The sequence below is a fragment of the Manis pentadactyla genome, chromosome 16 (genome assembly GCF_030020395.1).
Source record: "Manis pentadactyla isolate mManPen7 chromosome 16, mManPen7.hap1, whole genome shotgun sequence".
Taxonomy (NCBI): domain Eukaryota; kingdom Metazoa; phylum Chordata; class Mammalia; order Pholidota; family Manidae; genus Manis; species Manis pentadactyla.
In genome coordinates, this window is record NC_080034.1 from 74,947,672 (window position 1) to 74,970,862 (window position 23,191).

Sequence of the window (23,191 nt, forward strand, 5' to 3'; positions counted from 1 at the left end):
TATTGTATTTACTACAGTGCTGGGCACAAAATGGGTTGATGAGAACATGGTTCATGTAACCAACAGGTATTATTAGAATCAGTGGGACGATCGCTGCACAGCAACTGAGGATCTAGGCCCATCAGAATTAATTCACTGCGGTCTTCCTGCAAGTCTTTCCAACCAGCAGGACCCTGACATTCACTCTATGAAGTACAGATTAAAAATACCCATCTACATACTCGGGTACGTTTTTGTGACGACATCATGACCTAATACACAAGTCCTTTGGGAGGTGAACGGCACTCTGGCAACGAAAGAAAGAATGCTTACCACTGCGTATGACTTCACGGATGCGTGATTTGACCCTTACATTTACAATACAACATGGAGGCAGAGAAACATGCAAAGGATTAAGAGAAGGTAGCTTCTCGGTTTCTGAGAGGAATAACTCAATTGTATCATAAAGGAAGGATCGAGATGGAAGGTTAGAAACGATGAGATTTCCTTCTTGCCCAGCAAGAGGGCAGATGCAAAGCTAGACGAGCAGAAAATGCAGTCCCTTCAAACCAGCGCATCAAATTTGGAGTAACCACAGAATAATAAAGGTAGGATGTCAAAATCGTCCAAATACAAATATCATTTTGACAAAAAAAGGGAAATGTTTTTCTACTAGATAACTGTTCTAATGGTATATATTCGTTTTCCTGAAAAATTTTTAAAAGGGAAAGAGAAGGGAAGAACAGAACTTCAGTGCCTTGGAAGAACTCAGAAGGAAGACAGTGAACGAGTCCTTGGGGGCACCCAGAACCACCACCTAGGTAAAGGCATTAGAGAAGGGGAAATAGAGCCAGAAAACATCTTTGAGTCAAGTATTTTGCCTAAATTATTTTGGAGGTGTTTATTCAATGAACAGAAACACATCTGGAAATGCATGTGGAAGAAAACTTAATTATCTAATCCTTGCTGAATTTTTTTTTTGCAATTTCTTTTCTTCTATCCTGACAAATATTTCTGCTTCTGTTTCCAAGCCACTAGGAATGAAACTAGACAGAAAACACAGAATAAAATACAAACCTAACCTCACTTGTCATTTATGAGACTGTGTCCCAGTGCAGACATGGGGATGACTAGGACTAATGAAAGGAAGTAAAAGAACTCAGGGGGTTAGTGGGTTAGCACCTTTTTTGGCAGATAGACTAGAAAAGTAGGTCACACGATAAGCTGGACATGATGAGATGACTCTTGGGACTCACTTACAGAAATCATCCTGCCAATGCCATCCCAGCTCTGTGCCCTCATGGCCTTTGCTGTCTGACTGCACGGTGGAGAGATCTGAGAGGAAGGCTGACACCCCTCTCACCTGGGCTGTTTTCCCCCAGAAGATTTCCCTTTAGCCCTGAGTAATCACTAGTTATTGGTGTGGCACTTCACTGGCCAATCTCTGGGTAGAGCAAACTTGGGGGGTGGGAGGGATGTGAATGGACTTCACAGTGTTCAGAGGGTCAATATTCTATAAGATAAATTGATCCAGAAGACACACTACACTGACCAATTCTGAGATGACACTACCACAGAGCTAAAAGTCAACACAGAGATGCCAGTGTAAGGCGTGCCTTCCCTCAGGTCTGTGTAACTCGCAGGTAAGACGTAACTGGTCATTCATTCATTCAAAGTGTATTTACTGAGTGAAGGAGAAGGAGCGTGTCTCCCAAATGTAAGGTCTAGTAACATAAACCGAAAGGCTACTGGCCTTCCAAAAAATAATTTGTGTAAACACATAGGTCTTTTGATATATAAATGGTATCATTTCTTAAAATGTATCTATTTTATATTTAATACATCTAAATATATGAACACTTTAATGTGTGGATTTGAGGACTAAGATTCTCTTACTTAGCATTAGAACATATGCTTGAGAGAAGACCTCTGCATGTTGTCATTTCTTGAATACATGTGAACGTATGGTTTATGTTGGGGAGTGATTATAAAATGTCAGTGCCCGACTAAGTCTATGGCCCAGGGGGCCTGGGAACCCTGACCGTATCAGCCACAGCCTATCAAAGTTAAAAATCCTCTCATTGGGAAGGATCTCTTACAAAATTACATGGAAAAATAAAAATAAGTGATTCAAATTTTATACTTTTTAAAATCCCAGTAATATGTTAAAAAGATAAGAGAAACCAATTAAGTGACAGTTAATGAAAGTAATCAAATTTATGCGGTATTTATTAAAAATGATAAAACATGTACCTTCTAAAATCCACAACTGTGCCTTTTGCTTGTTCTTGGTAGTTTTCTTCCATATGCCTACAAATCCCATTATACATTTTAAGAAATCATCTTATCCTTTTAAATAAAGATACCAAATTATTTGATTTTCCAACTGGATTAATAAGCCTGCATAGAATAATTTAAGTCATATGATTGTCTGCTCATGACCAGCTGTTTTAAATTAGTCTATTAAGTAATTCAGACACTTTTCTTTGCAAAGGCTGCATGATTTGATAAATTCCCATATGCCTCAACATGTGCCAACACTAGTAGGTTATCTTCAATCCAGCTGCTGTTATGAGGGTGGCTGCCAACTTTCAAACAACTGAAGAGGGTAATGAATCAGCTTCCAGTTGGCTTATAAGCAAACTTGTATTGCTCCCAGCTAAAGTACAGGCCAGTTTCAACTGTAAAGAAAATTAATTAAAAAGATTTCACCTCCACTGTTTGAGAAACATGGCACCACAAGTAACGCTGAATTCGTAGTTTCAAAGCCTGCAGCTCCAGGTAAACTCTATCGTAAGGATTTCGGTCCTAAATGCTGCAGGTTGTTTTAAAGATTAGAATTTTTGAGGAAACAGACTAGGAAATGCCTCATCCCTATTTCATAACATGAATATTTGAGAAACCTCACACAGAGAGCAGGAAAAATACAAACAAGACTCTTATTTGTTAAGGGCTCATTACAGAAAAGGCTTCAAAGGCTTCAGAGGACACAAGGTACAAATGAAAAGTCACATTTACAGAGGAGCTAAAATGCAGGCGGAGGAGGGCACCAAACCCTGTTAAGTCAGCGCCTCCTTGGAAACGCACAAGACAGGGCCACGTGACAGGATCGCCCCCCACCCCCATGAATAACGATATTGTACTGACTTTAATAAATGCTGGATGAAACCATCTGGTGCTGGATCAGCGATCCAGGTGAGTGGTTCTATGAGATTCCCCCCAAACTTCGGTGTGTCCTGTAAGCACTGATCTATTTGGCATAAAGCCATGTTAGTTTTTATGGGAAAAAAATATGCAAAATATCAGAGCAGACATCTGCTTAAGTAAAATAATTTACTTAATTCTTCATGTCCATTATAGTTGCAAATTATTCACTGGATGATGGGTTTCCCTGATGGACAGGAAAGCTTTTACACCAAAGAGCAAAGCTGGATTATATTGTCCTCACGGGATATGACTATTCTTCAGAAGCAACAGGACTGGACAAAATACAAAATGTTATGGTTCTCATTTATGGACCGTCTAAAAATACTCAAGGATCATCTTAGAAACAGTGATAATCTGCCTTCTTCTTTTCCAAAGGACACCTGTTTCCTGTGTCACCTACTCTATACACCAGGTGTACCACATATACCTACAGTTTTTCAGTACACCTTATAATTATAAGCTATTAAGTTAAAATTTATGCGTGAAATTGCATACCTGGGTTGCTCTGCCCTCACTCTATACTCTATATACACAATGCACAGTGAATTTTAAAGTCTCCTGGGGGGCTGACTGGCTAGACTCGCGGCACTCGAACCAGCCTGCGGATGGATGGGTGTGGGAAGGGCTGTCTTCCCAAGGCATCTCCAATACCTTCTCAAGGGATTTCTGGTATTTCAGAAATACCGAAACCGCTGGAAATCCTGGAGATCCATAGGGAGGGTACTTGCTTCTGGGGTCTTCCAGCCACTTGAAATAATTCTAGACAAGCTGCACAGATACCTCAGGGTAACTCAACTCTCAAGGGAGGACAACGAGCTTAGACCATGCATAAAGGAGACTGTTTCCTGATGCTCTGATGTGATCATCTCTGGATCACGCTGTTGAAGCTATCCAAGATGCAAGAGATCTAAAAAGCCCATCTTTGGAGCAACATAAAGGGCTAGAACTTGTGAAATTGTTGCCCAGTTAAGTAGCCACAGTAATTCTCCAGCCAAGTCAGTGCTCACCCAAGTGGAGGTAAAAGAGAAGTGGTGATTCCTTAACTTCACTGAACCACATCAACGGAACAAACTATTTTTGCATTTGGAAAGGAACCCTTTCCAGTCTATTCTGCACAACAGGATGCATGTCTACACCTGGCAAAATCTTGTGCAACAGGCATGAACTGGGAGCATTATTTGCTAGTGTCCTAGCAGGAGAGAGGAAAAGACTCCACAGGTGCAACAATTTGCAATTTTGAGAACATTCCATTCACCAGTGCCAGTGTGCCCAAAAGGACTCCCTGCGTTAGACACGACTACCCACAGCAAGCTAGAATAAACGCAGAGGAAGCACACCGGCCAGCAACTGGCACCTAGCATAAAAATCCTTACTCTTTCGTCTTGACCTCAGTTCTGTTCAAGATCAGAAACTATTAGAGATGGTAGAGATCTGTCATTATTCTGCTTTCTATTTTGAAGGCTCTATATACTCAACGGTTCCATTAGGAAATCTTGGAATAAATACAGCTTCCATTCACTGATTCAAATATTTGAACCATTAGCAGCACTTGCTGGGTGTGCACGAGTGTCTATTGCTGGTAGTTAGGATGGTCACGAAATGCCTAGAGGAGAAAAAAATTGGACACACAAAGGAAGATGAGGCAGGAAGGAGAAAATAAACAGCAGGCAAAGATTTTAAAAGATTTGTCTAAGGAAGCGGGCATTACGATTAGCATGTATAGTGTGTGGGGGAGGGCTGTGCAACACAGAGAAGACAAGTAGTGATTTTACTGCATCTTATTATGTTGATGGACAGTGACTGTGAACGGGGATGTGGGGGGGACTTGGTGAAGGGGGGAGCCTAGTAAACATAATGTCCTTCATGTAATTGTAGATTAATGATACCAAAATACAATTAAAAAAAAAAAAGATTTGTTTGTAGTCAGGATGGGTGAATGATTGAAGGGAGAAAAAATACTTGCTTACATTTGTATAAAGCAATGACATCCATATAAGTACTTTGACATGGAACAGAGATACATAATTATAAACAAGAAGATGGAAATAAAAAGTACAGTAATTGAGAAAAACAAGAGGAAAAAAGTATGGGAAGTAGGAAAGCGCGTACCACAAACACGCCAGGGTAAGTGACTCTGCCCTGTGGGGACCGAACGGCGCCCTGCACTTCCGGGCGGCGGGGCCGGGCCAGCACTGCGCCTGTCCTGTGCGGCCCCAGGAGGCCTGCAATGCCCGGGGTGGTGGGCAGCGGGGTTCTGAAGGGTATCATCCTGGGCTGCAGGTGTTTTCTGTGGAAACGCAACGATCATTCATGGGTAAGATTGTGTAAATACACCTTACTTCTGGTCAACTGCACTGTGAACTTTAAAAAATAGGATCCTAAGACCTTGTAAATCACAATTCTTCAAGTAAACGAAAAATGCTACTCGGTAGAAAATTACCTATTTTTGTTGTGACATGACTCGGCCTACCTCCATGTCAAAACCAGCTTACAACTTCCAAAAACCACATTCAAGGAGATTTAGGCAGAGCAAAGCGCAGGTTCCATCTACTAGGCCGGATACAAAAGTGACCACAGTGCCTGTCGGCGTAGAAAGACGGACAGTCTTGCACAAGTAATGGCGTGTCACGCACAGACGGCAGGCGGAGAAGAGACCCCGCCAGGGGCGCCCCGGGGCCCGCGGCCTTGACAGCTTGCAGGGCCGCCTCCTCTCTCAGCGCCTGTCCCCGTGCGGCCGCCAGCGCGTTTCTGCGCATGCTCTTCAAAGACAGACGTGGCGACTTTGTCAAGTACTGACACTTACTTCTCTCTCAGGAAGTCCACCACCCTCCTGAAGTCGGCCACGCAGTACTCCCTCCTCATGTCCGCGAGCACCGCGTCGGAGGCGGACTGCACCGGGACGTGCAGAAAGGCGTACACTCTGGGGTGACTGAGGATCTTGGCCATTTCCTTTAAAAAAAATGAAAGGAGAAAACATCGATCATTTTAACAAACCAGGGAATGGCTTCCCAAAGATCAACACTCACAAGTGTGGGCAAGTAAACAGAGCTGCAAACAGGCCCCCTCGGGGCTCGCACAGTGAGTGTCGGCCGCCCACACCGCACCATGACGTGTGGGGACTCAATGCTACTTTTGGGGGACTCCACATATGAGCTATTTCCTCATGTTCACCATCTTAGCCATCTTTCAGGACAAAGCGGAGATAAACTCATGTAATCACAAAAAAGCAAAACGGTTTCCTAGTACTTTAAAATAAACACCACTCCTCCTTCGCCTCAAGCAAGTTTTATATCCTGCCTCGCTACACTGGCAGCAAGAGACACCCAGGATACTTCGGGCAGACAGTGAAGGCCCTAGGACCCTCGGTGTTTGAATGAAATTTCTAAATACAGAGCCAGTCAATACTTCCTTTTTCTTAACACTGAAGGGGGAAAAGGTCCATGTAAGCCGCCTGTTTCTGCTGATGAGCACTGATTTCCTGAGTATCTGTCATGAAAAGGCCCCAGTGACGGCGCTGGCCGGTTTGCCGGGTCCCCTCCTGACACTGACATCGGAGCGCAAAGGACGAGAAAGAAGGGAAGAAAATGAAGAAGAGTCTATCTTGCAAAGTTAAAGCAAAGTGAAATAAATTTGGAAAGCCAGAGAATGTTTTAAAACAACTCCGAGGATGCAAAGCAAGTAGGAAGAGACTGGTCAGAGGAAAGCTGTGCGGACTCGGCCATTTACGGGAGCGATTAGGAAGTGGGTGATTTAACCCCCTTGCTGCTGCAGGCGGAGGGCCCCCCAGTCAGCGAGGGCTTGGGGGGAGGGGGGGAGAGGTGCAGAAGGCAGCGGAGGGACGGGGCAGAGAGCCACACAGCCGCGCAGGGGTAAACCTGCCGAGAGAGGAGCTGCTCGCTCTTTCTTAACGAGCCTGCGTCCAGTGACTTTGTTTGCAGAGCAGGGCGCTCTCACAGCTGTTCCACCCTTAGAGCATCATTGTTGGGGGGCATTCTGGAGTCAAAAGCCAGCGAATTCCAGTCACCTCTTAGTTATCCAGGGGTCGGTCGTGCGTATATATCAACCATGCCCCATTTCTTCATTTTCTTTCCATTGACTGTGAACATCTGCACATTTATTTTGCATCCCTTGGTAAGCACGTTGCCTTTTGCTAGGATTCCCTGCCTTTCAGGTTTTTCACACCTGAAATCAAGATTCCCAAAGTATAACAAAAATAACTGTGCGAAAGTCTGTGTTTCCTAAAAGGGCAGGTCTCTCAGCTTTAGCTAACTTTCAACATATCTACTACAGTAAAAATGATACCTTAACAAATCACACAATTTGTTAAATGAAATTTCACTCTTGATCTTTGCCTCAGTTTTCTCATCTGTGAAATGGAGATAGTGGTAAAAATCACCTCAAAGAACTACTGGGCTATTGGGGAGAACAAATGAGGTGACCCAGTATGTGCTTAAATATGAGCACCAACCATCTGACATCCTTCTGCCTTACAGAGTATTCAGAGTTCATGGTAACACGTTTTCACGCATACTTATGCGACAATATCAATAAGCAGGATGGCTTTTCAATAAGCCAGTTCCCTTAACTAGTAAGTAAGGCAAGACGATTGGTACCGATTCACATCAAATAAATCTGAAAGTGGCTCACAGCACACACGACCCCTGGCCAGGAAGGCTAAGTCTGTTTCTCCCGGGAACACCCAGGGTGGCCGACTGCTAAACAGGGCCCTGTGCATTTCAGAATGACAATTCACGACTTAATATGTCAATAGCAAACAAGTTAAGACAAATTTGGCGGTTTTTTTCTCTTTCAAAATAAGACTTCCCACTAGCAATTACCTTCAGCTTCACACTATGGAGGGTTTTCATGACTTCATAACGGTAGGTGCCAGAATAAAGATAAAAATATACCTGCCCCTTAGCTGAGGTCCATCTTTCTCCTACCTAAAGAACAATGACTTAACAGTGAATAATGCACCGCAAAGAGACAAAGTAGCTATTTTTCATTTTGTTTTCTCTCCTATGCTTCTTCTCACTCACACTGCTGGTTAAGGATAACCTGTGGTAACTTCACCTTTCAAGATTCTGATCTCCTTGTTCAGTTTATAGTCATGGGGCAAGAGGAGAGCTCTGCCTGTGTAAGCCCTGGGCAGCCATGACCAGGGTCACCGCCATGCCGCCTTGGCCCGACCTAGCAATGTGCTCAAGAATTTCCAAGGTGGAAGCCCCGTAAGGGCAGGGATTGCACTTCACTCTGGTCTCCACGATGACCAGCACCGTGCTAAGCACACCAGCTACCGTGTCAACACAGATACGGGCTGTCTGGACCACATCTGCTGTTGGACAGGAATACAGACTTTCAATTAGTGTTACTTCTGTTTAACCAAAGCAGGTAAACAAGCACATGATCGACCCTCCTGAAGTTTTGAAACAAGCAGAAATGATTTGTGCACATATCATATATACGTAAGTAAAAATTAGGCACTTTATAGGTAGTCCCACTATGGGTTATATTTCTGAAAGTCTGTTGGCGCTTTGGACTGGAATCACTGGGTTTTTTCTTATGTAAGTAATTTATAAAGGATGCGTGGGGTCCAGGTTAACCAAAGGAAAAAGGAGCACTTGGCTCACGCGGCTTACATGAGGCAGCCATGAGCAACCCTGGGCGGGACGAGAAAGCCTGAGTGCCCGGCACGTCTTCCAGAGGAGGCTGTGTGTGGAGCAGGTCCGGCAGCGACCAGCACGGGCACAGCGTCCACTGGGCTACACGGCCATCTGTCACTCGTGAGCTGCTGCACCAAGGCAGTGCAAACTACAGATGAGGATCACTCCCTAAGCAGGGACTAGAGAACGGCTAGCCAACAAACAGTATTTCTGTCTGGTGCTTTTCCACAGAGCTCACCCTTTACAAATTGGTAATGACCTCAATGTTTGCTTGTTTGTTTTATGAACTTAAAAAAAAATAATGAATTGAATGAAGAGTTTAATTAAAAAAAAAGAATTGTATGCATGGGCACATTTTTAAAATAAATATTGTTTTATTTTTATTTTTACTGCCTTCCAGTCATCAAATTCATCATCTTCTACCTGGTTTTGAACACACACACCACCAGCTTAACAAGGTCACTCAGTGTGAGCGTCTATCAAATACATTAACAGTCGCATTCTGACGTCTTTCCATTCACACTGACAATTATCAATCAGAAACCCTTTGCAGCTTACAGCTTTGTTAGGAAGTATATGCATATTTAAAATGCTAAATTTCACATTGCTATATTGTTTTCAACTAACCTAAAATATATGATGAAGCAAGAAAATACTTAAAAAAAAGAGAGATACTATTACTTATTCAAAAAATAGCTTGAGATATAATCCACATATCACACAATTCACCCATAAAAGTGTGCAATTAAATGTTTTTTAGTATAGTCACAGGATCTTGCAACCATCACCATGATCCAATTTTTAGAGTGTTTTCATTCCCCCTACAACTACCCCTGGACCCGCTAGCAGCCTCTTGTCACTGTCCCCATTCCACAACCCCACTGCTCTCAACAACCCTCACTGTACATTCTCGCTCTATAAACCGCCTGTCCTGGACATTTCACAGAAATAGAATCACACACTATGGGGTCTTCTGGGATGAGCTGCTTTCACTTAAAATGTTTTCAAGGGTCATCCATTTTGAAGCATGTAGGAATTTTTCCAGCTAAATAAAACAAAGCAATTTAGAATTCATTGAATATGCCATTTCATGTAAAACTCCTCCAAATATTCTGAATATTATTAGCTTGATGAAGGTAATAAAGGAAGTTTCACCCATACATATAGAATACACCACCACAAACTAATGGCATCAATTTGATACAGATTAACTGTTCCATATAAAATCTTATTGGGAAAACTGTAACAGAAAAGTTTGGGAGAAGGGCAGAGAGGAAATATTATAAAATTGCCTTTAAAAACCTGGTTCTGTTTAAAATAAAAGAATTAGGGGGCTATAAGTGATACATTTTTGGTTCCTATTGTATTTTGTTTTAATGCGGCAAAACATATGTAACATGAAATTTCCCATCAGCCACAGGGGCCCTGCACCAGCCCTTGGCAATCACTTTACTTTCAGTCTCCAGGAATGGGACTGTTCTAGGTGCCTCCGGTTAATGAAGTCACACATTTGCCCTTCTGCATCTAGCTTATCTCACTTAGCATGATGTTCGCAAAGCTCACACCTGCTGCAACAATATTATGTTATTTCAAGTGTCTCCTTCCCAGGCACTTGGTAGCTGCACCTTTGGTGCCAGAGCAGGTGGTTCAGACTTCCATTAGCACTTCTTTCCCTGTCCTACAATTTTACCACACATGCTCATAGCCCAAGGGTGTATCTTGTTTATTTGTATCTCCCCATTGCCTTGCTCAGTACTTCAGTTATAGGTGAATGAATGAATGAATGAATGACCCAATCAATTAATCAACATGGTGGTTTCGGAAGTTACGTCTTACAAAGACTTCTAGCTAAAGGTCAAAACAGCAATTCCTGTGTTCTAGGAGACCCAATTTCTGTATTCACCTTCAACACTCCAAAAGTTAGATAAGTCAAGATAAAATAAGACCAGAGTCATATTTCATCCATTATTTCATTAATGATGCTGTAACAGCCACTAAGTGAATTATCAGCACCTACATTTACTCTCAGCATCTAAAAATACATTATCATTAATTGCATCAGAAAGTGAATGAGGGAGCATAAGAACACTTCCAATCCTTATGTCCCAAATGGAAAGGATTAGATACTGTGAACAGATTATAATTTACATTTGATCTATAACTTAATTATAACAGGAAATTCACATCTACACTGCAAAGAGTTAACATTTTCAGTATTTTCATTAAATAAGTTGAGACAAATGTCTGTTCTAATTAGCTTTCATGGAAATGCTGAAAGGACTTAAGCGCTCCTTTACCATCACTGCCTCACCTTAGTGTCAGAGTCAATAGACTCTACATTACAAAGGTAAAAATACACATTAATACTAATATCAAAATGCTAAGAGTTGTAATTAATACACACATTTATTTTCAATTGATGTAATCTGTGTTTTATTTTTTTATTTTTTATTCTGCTCTACTAAAGTCAAGAAATAAAAAAAATAAAATAAAGTAACTCCTGATAACGGTGACAGTTCTATGAATTTATCTATACATGTGTTAAAATTCATGGAACTGACCACACAAAAAGTCAACTTTTTTGTTTTTAATTAATTTTAAAATAAAATAACAAAGAAAACTACGGCAAAATCGGTTGTGTTTCAAACACTATATAATATGAACAGATATATGTTAAAAAACAAATGCATAATATACATATAGTTGCCTATTTTTTCCATTAAAAAAAAGACCAAGTCTATTAAACACTAAAAGAACAAATCAATACCTGATCAATTAAATGCGGAAAGTACAGCCCAGTTAGGTTAAGCATTCAGCTCTGACGATTCTACTGGCTTATCTTAAACATGAAATAATTACTTAGGGAATCCAATGGAAAGTCAGATATCAAAGATTTATTTTTAAGTATTGAACTCTCATTTTTTATAGTCTGATTATTCACAGTGAGGCTATTACTAGATAAACTCTGTTTTGTTTGTTAGGTGGTACACAGTAAAAATGTTCTATGATTTAAGTGCTCTAGTTAGACTTGCTTGGTCTATAAAATGATGCTGATAAGCAAGTATTTCTTAATCATTAGGCTATGTTTCCAGGGTTGGGACACAGAGAAGATAACCTCCTCTGTACTAATAAACATGTAAACACACAACTGCATCTGTGATGATGGAGCACTTACTGGCAGACACTCGGCTGAGCGCTTCATGTGCACCTCACTGACCCCCCACTCTAGGATGTAGGGATTTTCATTATTTCTGTAGTAGATGACATCACTGTTTGCCAAAAATTCTGGTTCCCCACCCTGTGGGAGTATTACAGTCTCAGCGTAAGCTTAGGAGCAGCTGTGTGACTGCCATGACCAGTGAAATGTGGGCAGAAATGACAGGTGTTACTTCAGGGCAGAAGGTTTAAAGCCAGTGGTTCTCTATGTCTCTCCTTTTCTCCCCTCTTCCTCAAAGTTCTGAAATGGAGACAACCTGAACAGAGTTTCAGCTGCTCCGTGACCGACATGCAACGTGAGCAAGAAACACATTTTTGTTGGTATAAACCATTGAGATTTTTGAGATTATTTGCTAAACAACAAATCCTAATGCAGGATACTGACACACTGTCATTTTATGGATGAGGAAAACTAGTATTTGGAGGCATGTAACATCATGTGTCCACAATGAAGAACACCGATCAGAAAACCAGGTTTAGAACCTGACCCTGTGAGACTGCAGAGTCTACACCCACTTCCAATAAATGTGGAAGAGAATGCGCACCAGCTACAAAGGCAGAACGTGAGAGGAAGAAACGGGCTGCCAAACGGGCAACAGAAGGTTGCAGCCTGACTGGAATTCGATTTTGTATGATAAACACAACTTTTCCAGGTAAACTACAACAGGTAACACATAATAACCCAGTGTCTTGAGATATAAGGCAGTGTATTTTATAAAATAACCCAGTGAACTATCATATCAGTTCTGATTTTTGTAGCCTAATAATATAAATTATACCTTTTAAAGTACACTTGGGAAAACAAGAAGTATGCTGGGGACCATTTAATGATTCTCTACCTATTTACTCTTTTATCAAATATACCAATCATAACGTTCCTTGTTGAAATTATTTTAAAAGAGAGAATTGATCATTTGAGGGGTTTGGCTTATAGTTCTTACAAGGCTGAACCTGTCATATACTTTTAGAAAAAAGATGCATAAAGTAATTAGTGTACATAAAATAATGAAAAAACACTGCTTTTTAGAGAAAAATTCTTTTCTGTATTATAAAATACATATTCATTTATGAGATTTTGGAAAACAAAAATGAATGAGAAATATTAATCATAGTAAAACAATCATGAAAAGAAAAAGTCACTGCTCTTACTATCATCTTGAAACAATTAAATTATGAAATTTTATCTGCTATTCTCTAGTGGGTTTAGAAAATATGAAATGATTTTCAAAGGCCAGATATTAAGCTAATAATATTTGTTGATAATACTTCATTACTGTGATCTTCATTTCTTCAAAAACGAAAGAAGAAAACCTTTCTTGCAAGCAGTCACCTGGCACATCACCTAACTGGAGGGCCTCTGAATGTAACAGCAAGCAGGGCAGAACCAGGGGTGATCGGGATGCTTCCTGGAATCACCCCTGAGGAAGTTTGTGCCATGGAGCAATGTGGGCCCTGAGTTAAGATGCAAGACTGGGAAAATAAATGGACATTGAAGAAATTTCTTTGTTCAAAAGAACGTAACAACAAGAATGACACGAAAAGGAGAAAAGCAGGATAGACACCTTTCCCCGCTCCCACACAGAGCCGGAGTGTAAACAGAGTCACCCTGACCCTGCAGGGCACCCGAATACGCTGCCCCAAAATGCACATCTTTGGCATTTTGTATTATTTTGAACCAAAGGCCCCTGAGAAACAGCAGACCCAGGAAAACTCTAAAAACTTTGTTTTATTTTTCTAAAGGAAATGTCTTTTGTAAAGATGGAAATTTGGAAAGAAAAAGAGATGCAAATATGCATCTTACTAAGAAAAGGACTTTTAAAAATTCTTCTTAAAGGCGAAGGCAAGTATTAAATCTGCAAAACCAACCTTATTAAACAATCTTTGTTTGCCATTCTTCTCCTGGCCACCTTCCCATGCATGTCCCCCTCCGCAGGAGCCCCAAATCCATTGTGTTCAGGTTTGGTCTTGGATGGTACGTGACCAAGTGCTTTTTGGGTTACTGATCTCGGTTGCTTCCGTGCATGTATGATGCCATGTGAACCAACAGCCGTTTTCTCTTGTTCATCTATCTCTGACCCGTTGAGGTAACAGAACCTCACCCAGAGAACCTACGGTGGGTAGAGGAACAAGTGTCCTCCCTTAAACAGTGTTCCATCAAATGTGTCTCAGAAAGCATCATTTCTGCAGACTGATCTGTGATTCTCTCTAAACCTAAAATCATTCTTGAGAAATAGGTAAACTAACTCACATGACGATGTTAACAACAAATTCTGTCTGAGAGCAGCAATGGAAAGCAGTGGAGAGCGGCCTCTCCAAAACAAGACATTTTATATATATTTCAATAAATATGAGAGATGCCCTCTCAAAATAAATAAATAAATAAATAAATATATATACACACACACACACACACACACACACACATGCACACACACAAAGACACTTTAAATTGTGTTAGTTTGAAAATTTTTCATGTTGGCTTTACTAGAAATGTGTGTATTTTTTTAAATGTCTCTTTTTACATTACTTACAATTTAGATGGTAATAAATTAATAGGATCTTTACAGTCTTTGCTACTGAGCAACATGGAATCTGACTTCAAGCTGGTAAATGGGCATGTCATTTTTAAAAGGCAACAAAGAGGGACATATTTCCTCCTGGTTCTCCTTTAATTGTTTTCACCTGGTAAAACTGGCTTCGCATGTCAATTCCTTAATTGGAACTGAAATGAAAGCATTACCAGTTACTGCCTGGTAGGTTAGCTTGTCTAAGAACACCTTGTCAGAATATTTTCTGAGATTTTTAACCTGCTGCTTTTTTAAGAATTATGGCTTCAAATAAATAAGATCAGACTGCTTATTTAGCATGGAAAGACCAGGAAGACCTTCCATGTGATGAGCCAGATTTTCCTTTTAAGACTTGAACTATTTTTTTTTAATGTTGTTATTTTTTAATCAAATAAAGTTAAAATTCTATGCGATTAAAACACATTTCTGCAGACTGTAGGGGAAAATGAAGATTTTTATTTTCTTCCTTTCTGTCAAAGTTCATGGCCTCTACAAATATAAATATGTGATGTGCCTTTTTGCAATGTTCTGCCAAATGATAACAGAAGCAATCATTTGATAGGTTAAGTTTCCTCAGATTTTAAATTTTGCTATTTTTATGGGGTTATAGTATTTCTATTTTAAAGTAGTACAGCGAGCTTTGAACTTCATCTTTCTAATGATCAAATGTATTTATACTAATGTATTATGTTCACCTGGTTTCAGAACTGGATCAACGTGGGTCTCAATAACAATGATTAAGATGATAAAATGTATCATATTATAAGCTAAGAATTCCTTTATGTCTTAGGTGAGAAAAGTGATTTTCCAAATCAAGTATTTTTCTTTTAATATTTCAAAATTAGCTAGAGATTGAGCGTACAAAAAAGAGACAGGAAAAGAAAGAACTATGGCAAAGATAAATCTAACAAAATGTGCAACATGCTGACATGTGCCAGGATGGAGGGTGATGAAAATCATCAACAGATTTCTATGTAATGTTTGGATCTTTTCTCTTTTCCCATCCTCAGAGGACTCTTAACTGTTCTCTCTATAAAATTACCCCATGGGCACAGTTCAAAAAATATATATAGAAAGAACTAGGAATTTTTCTGAAAGTATGTCGCCAAAGAAACAGTGTCAAAATGTAGAAGAACACATTCCAGATGAAGAAATGTCTCCCAAGTACAGAGACTACCTCAATAAATTAACTCTGAAATGTCTTCAGTTGAGTGAAATGAAGAAAGGAATATCTAAACCCTTAGAAGTTTAAAGAATACACATTAAACCTACTCATTAAAAATTACAAGCAAATGGGATATTCCCTTCTGGGTGTTTTACTTTTATCCATAGTAAGTAATTTCCACAATTGCTGATTATAGATATGAAGTTTAAAAAATAATTCAGTATGGATGAATAAGTACAAACACACACACACACACACACACACACACACACACACAAATAGAACATTATTCAGCCATAAAAAAAGAATAAAATCACAGCATTTGTGACAGTCTGGATGGACTCTGAGAGCATTATGCTATGTGAAATAAACCAGAGAAAGACAAATAACATATGATTTCACTTACATGCATAATTAAAAAACAAAATGAAAGCCAAGCTCACAGGTACACAGAACAGGCTGGTGGTTGCCAGAGGCAAAGAGCTGGGAAATGGGTGACATAGGTGAAGGTAGAAAAAAGGTATAAACGTCCAGTTATAAAAAAATAAATCCTGTTATAAAATAAAATAAATAAGTCCTGGGGATGTAATGGAGACTACAGTTACTAATACTGTATTATAAATTAGGAAGTTGCTGGGAGAGTAGATCTTAAAATATCTCATAATAACAAGAAAAAAATAACTGTGAGGTGATGGATGTTAACTAGACTTACTGTGTTGATCATTTCACAATATACACATTCAATTTGTACTGTACACCTAAAATGAATGTTATGTCAATTATATCTCAATTGAAAAAAAAAGCCACCTCTGGTAATCAGCAATCTGTTCTTTGTATCTATGAGCTCATTTATAAAATTTAAAAAATCCACATACAGTATTTATCATTCTCTGTCTGACTTATTTAATTTAGCATAATGTCCTCAAGGCCCATTCAGGTTACTGGAGACAGCAGGATTTCCTTTTTTTTATGGTTCAGTAATATCCATTCCAATGTGTCACATATATATTCCTTTGTCCACTCATCTGTCAGTGACATCTTAATCTTAATTTTTACAGGACAATTTTTTTAATGAACCGAAAATAATTTGTCATCATGTGCATTATGAAAGACTAATCATATGAGTATTAGGAAATGATATGAGGCTGAAACTAAAACCCTTTTTAAGATAAGACACAGGACTTCTGGTGAAAAAGATGGTGGGGTACAAAGGCAAGGCAGAAAGCCCCTCCTACACACACCAAGGAAGCAACTACATCAAATGCAGCTCACCCTGAAAACACCCTGAAGACTGCAGAACAGACCACCTACACCTGGTGAAGAACTGAAGACCACACAGAGAAGGGCAAAGTGGCAGAGCCACATCTAGAGGGACCCAAGACCTTCCTCGGTCCCAGCCCACAGGCAGCGGGTGGCAGAGGAATGGAGCAGGGAGGGCTAGGTGCCCAGGAACCCTGCACACTTGACCAGGGAGATCTGCTCTGGGAACCAGAGTCCTCAGTGCACTGGGTTTGGGGGTCAGTGGGGCTGGACACCAGGGAGAGCTGCAGCCTCTGGGAGGCAGAGACTCCTGCCCCTTGTGGAGGACAGGCATGCTCTGCCAGTCCCACCAAGACCCAACACAGAGGTGGCAGCCTGCCAGATTTACCAGAAATGAGAAGGGTGCCAGAGGGCTGAGGGTTGGATGGATCTCTCTACACAGGAGAAAGGGCAGGTACATGATGCTTCCCTAGCCCTCCCTCAGCCCAATTTGTCAGGTGATCTCAGGAGTCAGCCCCAAACACTCCATCCTCCTCGCTGGCAGCTCAGCCCTGAGGCGCTTCCCTGTGCCCCCACCCCACCCACAACGATGCCCACAGACACACCCCTGCATGCCTCAGAAAGGGCCAGCTGAGGCAAGCTGCCAGCCTGAGGAACGGGACTGGCCACTGCCAGCAGACAGAAAGGTGGCCCTGCCCACAGCCCACCAACAACTGGGGCCCTATAAGAAAGGAGAACCAGGCACTGGCCAGTAAAGAGTCTTGGGCTTCTGGGCACCAAAGGATGCCTTCTTCATAAACCATTACTCTCTAGATCAGAAGGCACAGCAGATCCATCTAACACAAAGGAAGAAACACCAAAACCCTGAAAAAATGAGGATGGAGAGGAATATGTTCCAAACAAAAGAACAGGATAAGACACCAGAAAGAGGCCTAAATGAAACAGAGATTACCAATCTTCTTGATAAATATTTCAAAGTCAGAAATATCTGCTCACTGATCTGCAGAAAAGTACTGAAGATCTCCGGGGGGGACTTCAACAAAGAGATAGAAGAGCGGGAAAAGAGCCACTCAGAGCTGAATTACATAGTAACTGAAATATACAATGGAGGGAATGAATAATAGATGGCTGCAGGTAGAGAAGACAATGAATGAGATGGAAATTAGAGAACAGAAACACAACAAAGCTGAGGAACAGAGGAAAAAGAATCTCTAGAATCAACAGGATGCTGAGAGGTGTGCGGCTACTACAAATGAAACAATATTCACACAATAGGGGTATAAGTGGGAGAAGAGAGAGACAAAGGGACAGAATGTCTCTTTGAAGAAATAATCACTGAAAACTTCTCCAATCTGGGGAAGGAAACAGACACACAGGTCCTGGAAGCACAAAGAGCCCCTAATAAAAGGAACCCCAGGAAGACAATACCAAGACATATAATAATTAAAATGACAAAGATTAAGGATAAAGAGGGGGTAATGAAAGCAGCTAGAGAGAGGCAAAACATTACTTATAAGGGCAACCCCATAAGTGTATCAACAGATTTCTCAGCAGAAACTTTACAGGCCAGAAGGGAGTGGCATGAAATATTTAATGTATTGAAAAAGAAGGACCTTTAATCAAGAATCCCCTACCCAGTAAGATTATCATTCAAATTTGAAGGACAGATTAAACATTTCTCAGAGAAACAGAGACTGAAAGAAATTATAACCAGCATTACAGGATATGTTAAAGGGACTTCTGTAGATACAAATGTCTTAAACTTAAATATTTTTCATCAGTGAAAATAAACCCAATGTAAAGGTAGTAGACCAATTACTCCACAGTGCTAATCACCAGGGAAATGCAAATCAAAACCACAATGAGATATCACTTCACCCCAGTCAGAAGGGCCAGTACCCAAAAGACAAGAAATAACAAGAGTTGGTGAGGATGTGGAGAAAAGGGAACCCTCCTCTGCTGTTGGTGGGATATAAATTGGTACAGCTACTGTGGAAAGCAGTATAGAGGTTCCTCAAAAAAATAAAAACAGAAATATCATACGACCCAGTAATTCTACTTCTAGGAATTTACCTGAAGAAAAGAAAATCCCTCATTCAAAAAGATATGTGCATCCCTATGTTTACTGCTGTATTATTTACACTAGCCAAGATATGGAAGCAACCTAAGTGTCCATCAGTACATGAATGGATAAAGAAGAGATGGTACATATACACAAGGGAATACTATTCAGCCATAAAAAAGAAAAATCCTTCCATTTGTGGCAACATGGATTAATTTAGAGGGTATTACACTGAGTGAAATAAGCCAGGAAAAGAAAGACAAATACCATATGGTTTCACTTATTTGTGGAATATAATAACAAAGCAACCCAAAATGAATAAAATAGTAGTAGACTCAGAGACACTGAGAAGTGACTGGTGGTTACCATGGTGAAGGCATTAGGGTGGGTGGGTGGGGAACATGAGGGGGGTAAAGGGGCACAAAAATTCTCAATCATAATATAAGTTGGTCACAGAGATGGTAGTACACCAGGGAGAATATAGCCAATGATTCTGTAACATCTTCCTATTTGACACATGGTAAGTATCCTAGAGGGGGTGAAGATTTAATAAGGTGGGTAACCGTTAAACCACTGTGTTTTATACTTGAAACTAATACAAGATTGTTTATCAACTCTACTTCAATTTAAAAAGTACATACATATACCTAGGAATATTTCCAAAAATATGGAGGAATATGCACTGAAGTTTTAAAGACTGAAGGCAAAAAAGATAAACAAGGTACAAGGTCACGTAACATGGCAAATCAATTTAGAAGCAGAGGATATTACTCAAATACAATGCTCAGTGCCCCATCTTATGTTAATTTTCCTGTCGAAATGAGGACATGTTCTGAACACATAAAAGCTTTACATTCCTTGAAAATAAAAAAAGAATTCCACATTCACTAGCCATTTAATATTCATGTCTCTAAGGCAGCAACCAAAAATAAAATGATTAAATTCATTTTAATTTTTTACTGAGCATTAAGATGTGCAACCTGATGAAGAAATTCCCATAGTCCATTTCAAAAAGAATATAGTTTCATCACTTAGTAATAAAATGATTAACTTATAACCCAAAAGGAATGTGAGAACCTGGTCATCTAAAGCACAGCTCAACTTTACAGTTCTCTGTGTATCCGACCTGACATCTGTTTCCTGTTTATATTTTCATAACGTATTTTGCATTAACAGATATAATTACATATTCTGCAATTAGAAAGAATACAATACAGGGCCTCCTTTAGTCCTATCTGGATGCAATAAAGGAATCAGAGTTAGAACTGGCAGACTGAAAGGCAACTTCTCTTTAATCATAACAGAAGCAGCTGATGGCCCTTTTTCCTACACTGTGGCACTTAACTAATAACGAAGCAAAACACCAGCCACATCAGAAACTCTGAATCAGTGTAGGATCTGAGGAGCCCACAGACTGGCTGAATCTGTTTCAAGCTGACTTCACGAAGCCCAGACCAAAGCTGAACGTTGGCAGCATTCTGTGTGGAATGTCCTCTAGGATCCTGACTACGCAGGAGCTGGGGCTGCATCTGTGACTCGTCACAAAAGGCAGCTGTCAGTGAAATTAGTATTTCTTTAAGAACATGCATTTTTGGTTTAGTGAACCCTATGCTGTCAGAGTAATCTAAAATTTCAAATTCATTTCCATGTCTCTGAGTCTGTTTCTCTTCCTTGAGTTAGTGGGAATTGACTAATTTATTAATGAGAAGGAAATAAAACACATTAACTAGCTTTAAGTGACTTATTAAGAAATCATACAATGAGAAAATTGAACATAACCTAAGAGATGAAGACATCAAATTCCCCTCCCACAAGTAGGTCCAGACAAAGATGTAAAGATTTATAAGTGTTACATGACTTGCCTAAGGTCGTGCAGTTATATGGTTCTAGAGTTAGTGTTAGAAAGAAGGTTCTCAGACTTTCAGAACAGTGTCCTTGTAAATACCACTCTAACCAGTTGAATTTTATGACAGACTTTATAATAAAATCTTTTAAACTGCAGATTTAACCAAATTATACCAAAATGCATTCTAATAGAATATGTGCTCAATTATTCAATCTACCATCATATATCTAACATAAACAAAACCTCTGTATTGTGAATTTTTACATTCTTTTAATAGGCATTACATCAACTACCTATTGGGGAAAAAAAAACAACTCCTAACCAATTCCAAACACTTCTGCTTTGGGGGGACTATTATCCTGGGTTGCCTGTTGATGGTGTTGCTACGTCCCCCTCAGACGGCTGGCTGCCTAAGCGAGCGGCGGCAGCTCTCACACCTGGCTGTTTATTAAAGCCCAACATAAGGCCTACCTATGACCCAGTGATTCCATTCCCAGACACAAGTACATATATGCGAAGGACACACATGGTGATGTCCACACAAACTTTATTCATAATAACTGAACTCTGGAAATCATCCTAATGTTCACCAGAGAGTGGCTGGACAAACTGTGGTGGATTCACACAATGGGACACTTCACAGCAGTGGGACAGGAACCAATTCCCAATACACGTAACAACACAAGGACTCTCACAGACATCCTGCCGGGCAGAGACAAGGAGGCAGCATAAAGCGGAGGCCCAGGTGAACACTGGCCCCCCTCCAGCCCTGCTCGCAGTGACCGCTTACCAGTGAGCCGCCCTCTACCCACAGCCCCTGGAAAGCCGCCCACGTCCCCCACCAGTTCTGCTGAATTCTGTCCTTCCCTAGATGGACTCCAGACGATAGCTTGCTCTACCCACCACCAGATTTCTAGATGAAAGTACCTGATCCAAGAGATGCTCTCACACAGGAGAATAAAAGCTCGTCTGTGCTTCTAGATCTGGTGCACTGGAGGAAATTCCAGTTTTAAGATGAAATTCTAAAATTCCTATAACGACAGTAATAGTAATGGCCAATAACTGTTGAGCCCCTTCCCTGTACCAGGTGCTGTTCTGAGCATTCTCCATATATTAATTCACTGTTCTACCAATGTTACTCTATTCCAGCCTAAAACAGAATCTTAAATTTACATAGCACCCCATAATGCACTGGCGATGCATTATTTAATATTCTCTGTACTGGGTAACTGCTATTATGCCCCAATTGATATCTGAAAATATCAAAGCACAGAGAAATGTGAAAATTTGTCCAGGGTCCCACACAAATCAGCAGCATACCCAGAATTACATCAAACAATGGCCCTGACATCACACAATCAGCAACAATAGGTTCTGCTTTTATGTACTCTGAGTTCTAAAATGAAGAACGCTTCCCTAAGACAAAAGAAGAGAGGCCTGCAAGATACACCCGACTGAGGCCCACTTGTTCACTCACTGATAACTCACGTTCCAAGCAGGAAATTACCTGAAACTGAGGAACTGAATAGGGGTGAAGGTGGGATAGGCTGCTGTTAAGAGCAGAGGAAGAGAATTAGCTTATTGTTTGAAACGTCTTTCCAGAAAGAGTAGGAGCTTTGGGAAAGAGAGACATACAAAGACAGTGATGGGCTTCCCCTGACAAAACTGAGCATATGCAGCACAAGTGCAGTCAGTGCCCTGGGAGACTTTTAAAGGCTCACTCAGAGCAGAGAGTGGGGGTGCCCCAGGCCAGTGTGGCCGGGAGTGAATGCTAGATGGGGTGTGTGGGGCCTCACGGAGCCAGCCACCAAAATGGCCCCACGCCTCTCCAGGGCCACAGGAAGGGAACAAGAATTTTTCTACAGAACAATGGGAAAATCTTCCTGATATGTTTTCTGTAAATACAATTTTTATAGTATTATTTGCAACATAAAAAGCATTTGCATGTGAGGAAGGCTGTTAACCCAAAAGAAATGCTTCTTTCTCAGGTGCTGAGTGGAGGATACAGGTCAAATAATTGATTCCCCATGCTTATTACTCCAGAAACAAAGCCTTTGTGCTCCAGGCCTTCAGACATGGGGTCACACAAATATGATACAACTATTAAAGCACGTTTGAGACCATTATTTCACAAAATATCAGATTGTAAAATGGCACAATTCCTTAAAATGCTATTGCTTTTTCTTTCAAGTTCTAGGTCACATCAAGTAAAATGAGTTTGAAAAG

General features: G+C 40.5%; 1 protein-coding gene across 3 annotated transcripts in view; it reads right to left on the bottom strand.

Annotated features, from left to right (window-relative positions):
• Positions 1 to 23,191, bottom strand: part of CDKAL1 (CDK5 regulatory subunit associated protein 1 like 1) — a 615,335-nt gene that overhangs the window by 201,124 nt on the left and 391,020 nt on the right. For all 3 annotated transcript variants that reach the window (XM_057494166.1, XM_057494167.1, XM_057494165.1), the window contains one exon: positions 5,990 to 6,135. In XM_057494166.1, the coding sequence (XP_057350149.1) occupies positions 5,990 to 6,135 (146 nt within the window). The remainder of the gene's footprint in view (positions 1 to 5,989; positions 6,136 to 23,191) is intronic.